Source organism: Bison bison, unplaced genomic scaffold (genome assembly GCF_000754665.1).
Source record: "Bison bison bison isolate TAMUID 2011002044 unplaced genomic scaffold, Bison_UMD1.0 scf7180017864461, whole genome shotgun sequence".
NCBI lineage: Eukaryota > Metazoa > Chordata > Mammalia > Artiodactyla > Bovidae > Bison > Bison bison.
The window spans coordinates 2,393,070-2,398,794 of NW_011495023.1; the positions used below are offsets into that span (position 1 = coordinate 2,393,070).

General features: G+C 37.3%; 1 protein-coding gene across 4 annotated transcripts in view; it reads left to right on the plus strand.

Annotated features, from left to right (window-relative positions):
* Window positions 1-5,725, plus strand: part of ITGB1 (integrin, beta 1 (fibronectin receptor, beta polypeptide, antigen CD29 includes MDF2, MSK12)) — a 44,053-nt gene that overhangs the window by 30,572 nt on the left and 7,756 nt on the right. For all 4 annotated transcript variants that reach the window (XM_010859890.1, XM_010859892.1, XM_010859889.1 and 1 more), the window contains exons 10-14: window positions 367-507; window positions 678-877; window positions 2,263-2,501; window positions 2,716-2,938; window positions 3,596-3,828. In XM_010859890.1, coding sequence (XP_010858192.1) covers window positions 367-507; window positions 678-877; window positions 2,263-2,501; window positions 2,716-2,938; window positions 3,596-3,828 — 1,036 coding nt within the window. The remainder of the gene's footprint in view (window positions 1-366; window positions 508-677; window positions 878-2,262; window positions 2,502-2,715; window positions 2,939-3,595; window positions 3,829-5,725) is intronic.

Genomic DNA, 5,725 nt, shown 5'->3' on the forward strand with positions numbered 1-5,725 from the left:
GAGACATGACTGAGCGACTAACGCTAGTGAGCTACAAGTGGCAGGGCAGAGGAGAGTGTGTTGCCAGTGGGGAAAGAAAGTATTCTTTGTTCTTAGAACTCTTCATAATTAATATTAGGCCTCTGTGCTGTGTCATCATTAAAATTCTAACTAAATACTCTTTTCAGTTGTGTACATTATTTTGAATAATTGGTTATTTATTTGAGCCCATTTCTCTGGGTTTTGTGTTTTCTAGTCACTCAAGATTAGGCTTGCAGTATTTAAATAATACTGTTTTAACAGCTCATTTTATCCACTGGATTTATGAACTCAACTTGTTTTATAGTATCATTTGTTTACCTTTCCTCTTACTAGTCTTTCTTTTAGTCCCTTTCTTCAGAAGTCATTTTGGAAAACAGCAAATTGCCGGAAGGAGTAACAATAAATTACAAGTCTTACTGCAAGAATGGGGTGAATGGAACAGGGGAAAATGGGAGAAAATGCTCTAATATTTCCATTGGGGATGAGGTATGTTACATGAACATTTTTCTGAAGTAAAAGGAAAAGCTTACTTGTTTATAAGCAATTTAGCTTATAATTTGAGAAACAGTTAAATATAACTTGAGTGGCTTTTTGAAAAATTTTTAGTAGATTTAAATTGCTTAGTTTTTAACTTATCTTCTTGTTTTCCTTTTAAGGTTCAGTTTGAAATTAGCATAACTGCAAATAAATGTCCAAATAAGAACTCTGAAACCATTAAAATTAAGCCTCTGGGCTTCACTGAGGAAGTGGAGATTGTCCTTCAGTTCATCTGCGAATGTGAGTGCCAGGGTGAAGGCATCCCAGGAAGCCCCAAGTGCCACGACGGCAACGGGACCTTCGAGTGTGGGGCCTGCAGGTGAGCGGGAGGCGCGCACGGTCTGGGGGCATGGCAGCCGGGACGTCCGGAGGCCGTCTGAGCTTCCCGGAGTCTGTGGGAGCAGATGAATTGCTCTTCCAACTACTGCTGCTCACCACAAGATCAGTTTGTTGGTCTTGTGTGTGTTCTTTATAGAAAGCTCTTCTCTGCCTTTTTTCCTTTAGGCAGACTACTTTTTATTCTAAAATAAAAGCTTTTGTAGCCATCTAAGATGTTACTTAACAAATGTTTATGGTAGCATTTGGGTTTTTCTCTCATGATAGCAATCTGAACTCTGTAGAGCTCAGTAAGCTTATAGAAAATAATAGTGATTTTATATGGGAACTGGAATTAGGAATTAATAAAGGATGTTCACTTGTTAATACATGTACTTCTGCATTGTTGGAATAATTTTAATTCATATATTTGTAAAATTAAGAAAGCACTATTTTTAGAACATAGAATCTACTACTAACAGAACTTAAGTCAAATTAGTTTTAATTTTTATACTATAAATCTTCCTATTTCATCTTTCTCCTATTTTTTTAGAACAGGAGAGAAGACTATTTTGATTCAACTGTCAGCTCCCAAATGACTAGGCTTTGAAGGGTTTTTAATCATGAGGAAAATTAATGACTATTTTGCCATCATTTACTAGCTTTCTATTCTAAACAACAAAATGTTACATTTTTTATTTTCCATGTCATATCCTGAGTTGTATAGATACATTTTTAGTAAAATATTATCTGAAAGATCTTGAAAATGTTTTGCCTTCTTTTTGTGTATTTACCAGATACTGTATTATACCAGTGTGTATAAGCACTATAAAAAGTGTCTGAAAAGTCTGAATCCTTAAATTTATTTTTAAACATTATGGTAGTTACATTTTTAAATGATACTTTTAGTATGGTTTTCAACTTCCATGTACTTTTTGGGCTGTGTTTTTATCAGTTCAGTCGTTCAGTTGTGTGTTTTTATACTTTTTAGTATAAAAATTGGGTATAAACATTTAGTATAAAAATTGGGCAAATAAAAGCAAATGTAATATACAGCATATCCTTTGGAAACATACCACACTCTTTAAAAATAAGTTTATCCTTTGTTTCCAAATGTTGTGTTTACCTGTTCATTGCTAGATTGTATTTTCATTTTGATCAGAATGGTTACTTTCCTAAAGAGGAATTTGTTCCTAGGCCCCTGTGTAGACTCTGTGTGGACTTGAATGGCTGTGTGTGTGTGTACACATGTACATATGTACACTTCTGTGACACATATTATATAATTGCAGTCTGAAGATAATGTTTATAGTTTTATTTCCTCTCTTTCTCACCACTTGTTACTTTCAATTCTTTTTATGTGACTGAAATTCTGGATTCTTTGTTCAGGTGCAACGAGGGACGTGTTGGGAGACACTGTGAATGTAGCACAGATGAGGTGAACAGCGAAGACATGGACGCCTACTGCAGGAAAGAAAACAGTTCAGAAATCTGTAGCAACAATGGAGAGTGTGTCTGTGGACAGTGTGTGTGTAGGAAGAGGGACAATACAAATGAAATTTATTCTGGCAAATTCTGCGAGTGTGATAATTTCAACTGTGATAGATCCAATGGCTTAATATGTGGAGGTGAGAATGGGTCTGAAAGTGGTTATAAAATGTGGTCCTGTCTAATATAATGAAACATGTTGCAAGTTTGCTTAGTGAATAAATAGAAAAGGGGCACCATTGAGGGCCACTCCCTCCTGTGGATACTTTCTTACATATTCTTGCTTGTTTTCATTTTTCAGTGTTGTGATTATATTGTTACCATTGTTGTGAGAAATGAGATTTTTAATTGCAGGAAATGGTGTTTGCAAGTGTCGAGTGTGTGAGTGCAACCCTAACTACACCGGCAGTGCCTGTGACTGTTCTCTGGATACCACTTCCTGCATGGCCGTGAATGGACAGATCTGCAATGGCCGCGGCGTCTGCGAGTGTGGTGCCTGTAAGTGTACAGACCCCAAGTTCCAAGGGCCAACCTGTGAGATGTGTCAGACCTGCCTTGGAGTTTGTGCTGAGCATAAGTAAGTATTTCTCAGTTGCTTGAAATAGGTGATTGCTCACTGTTCGCCTGTGTATGAACACACGGTCCATAGAACAGTGGTAATACTAGGCCACCCTGTAAATAAAGTATCTGTCACATTGAAGCCCACTTTGTAAATCTAAAAATTCTCAATCGCTAGTGTTTGCACATGATAGTGAATTGTATCCTATGAGGGTGGTGGTACCATTATTTCAACCTGAATTTTGTATTTAATTGAATCCATGTGGTAACCTTTGTTAAATTAGTATTACCAATTGCTAATTAATTTATTTACTGCCTTTTGACTAAATAAAATGGAAGGTTTTGTCCCTTGCAGAAAGAACCATAATACCAGCAATACATTTCAAAAGTTATTTTGGCTTTATATTGTATATTTCATATCTGATAGGGCTAGTTTTAGCTTACTACTCATTTCTTTTGGAGGATTTTAGTTTGGGCTGTAATAAATCTGTAATTTCACTTAGGAAGCTAGCGTCTTTAGTTTTCCCACCAAGAAATGTCATATGTTTTTTCATTTATTCATATCTTCTTTTATCTCTCTTGGCCTAATTTGGTCAAATTTTGAGTCTAGCACACAAAATAATCTTTAAGCAAATATGATTATAAATAATAAATATAATCATTTGCATTTTAACAGAGAATGTGTTCAGTGCCGAGCCTTCAATAAAGGAGAGAAGAAAGACACATGTGCTCAGGAATGTTCACATTTCAACATTACCAAGGTTGAAAATCGGGACAAATTGCCCCAGCCAGGCCAGGTGGATCCCTTGTCCCACTGTAAGGAGAAGGACGTTGACGACTGCTGGTTCTACTTCACATACTCCGTGAATGGGAACAATGAGGCCACTGTTCATGTTGTAGAGACTCCAGGTAGAAATCTGATCATTTCAAAGTTTTTTGCATTTTCTTTTATATCTTTCTGCTGCTTAGAGCTTTTGGTAGTTCCCCTCGATCCCTGGGTTGGGAAGATCCCCTGGAGAAGGGAAAGGCTACCCACTCCAGTATTCTGGCCTGGAGAATTCGATGGACGGTCCATGGAGTCGCAAATAGTCAGACATGACTAAGCGACTTTCACTCACTTAGATCTAGGAACAGCTTCCAGCTACTTTACATGACTACTTTACATTCAAGTTGGGGCATTTTAAATCTCTTCAAGCTTAAAAGAGTATTTAATTAACTATAAGAAATAAGGGAAAGAGAAAGCAAATTTTATGTTATGGAGAGTTTGAAGAGTAAATGCAGTAACCCATATAAAGCCCTTAGCACAGTGCCTGATAGAAGGTACTCAGTAACATCATTACTAGTGATATTTTTAATAGCGGCTTGATTTAGGCTTGGGCACTGGGAAAGATAATTTGTTAAAGGGTATTATATGGCATGAATTTGTTCTGCTTTTCAAGAGATGAATCATTTTTATCTTTTTTTTTTCTGGGAACTTTTAATACGTTCTTAGAATTTTCTACATTTGTGATTATTATTGGAATGTAAGTTTTCATTTCTCTAGGATAAATGTTAGGAATTGGGGAGAGGGCATATATTTAACTTCAAAAGAAACAGCCAAACTTTTTTAAAGCCTCAGTTGTTATTTTGCATTTTCAGGTATGTGTATTTCACATACTGTTTTTTGAAGACCAGAAGCTTAAATTTTACCAGGTTTTTCTTTTGTAGATCTCGTTTCTTACTATGTTAGAACTCTCTTCATAACTCAGCTTCATAAGTATTTTTCTCCTGTGTTTTCTTCTGAAAGTTTTAGTTTCTGGCTTTGCATTTAGGTTCATAATGTATTTTGAGCTGCTCTCAGTATCTGGAGTGGAGGTCCAGTTATTTGTAGGTAGATTTCCAGCAGTTCTTGTACCATTTCTTGAAAAGGCTGACCTCTCTCCACTTTGGGTGAAAATAAGATGACCTTATGTGTGTGGGCCTGTTTCTGACTTTTGATTCTGTTCCATTAATTTAGGCATCTGTCCCTTAGCCAATACCACACTGTCTCAATTACTGTTGCTTAACGGCTAGTTTTGTGACATCTGGTAATGTAAGTTGTCCAACTTTTTTTTTCCTGAAAGTGTTTTTGAGACACTTTGCTAGTTCTCCTACTTCTTTGTAAATTTTAGAATTCACTTGCTTGATATCCCACACATGTCCTTTCAGGATTTTGACTGGGATAATATTGAGTTTATAGATCAAATTGGGAGAGCATTGACATCTTCTAATCAATGAACATAGATAAAATCTCTCCATTTATTCAGGTCTTTAACTTTTTTAAAAATCAGATCAGATCAGTCGCTCAGTCGTGTCCGACTCTTTGCGACCCCATGAATCGCAGCACTCCAGGCCTCCCTGTCCATCACCAACTCCTAGAGTTCACTGAGACTCACATCCATCGAGTCAGTGATGCCATCCAGCCATCTCATCCTCTGTCGTCCCCTTCTCCTCCTGCCCCCAATCCCTCCCAGCATCAGAGTCTTTTCCAATGAGTCAACTCTTCGCATAAGGTGGCCAAAGTACTGGAGTTTCAGCTTTAGCATCATTCCTTCCAAAGAAATCCCAGGGCTGATCTCCTTCAGAATGGACTGGTTGGATCTCCTTGCAGTCCAAGGGACTCTCAAGAGTCTTCTCCAACACCACAGTTCAAAAGCATCAATTCTTTGGCTCTCAGCCTTCTTCACAGTCCAACTCTCACATCCATCCATGACCACAGGAAAAACCATAGCCTTGACTAGACGAACCTTTGTTGGCAAAGTAATGTCTCTGCTTTTGAATATGCTAT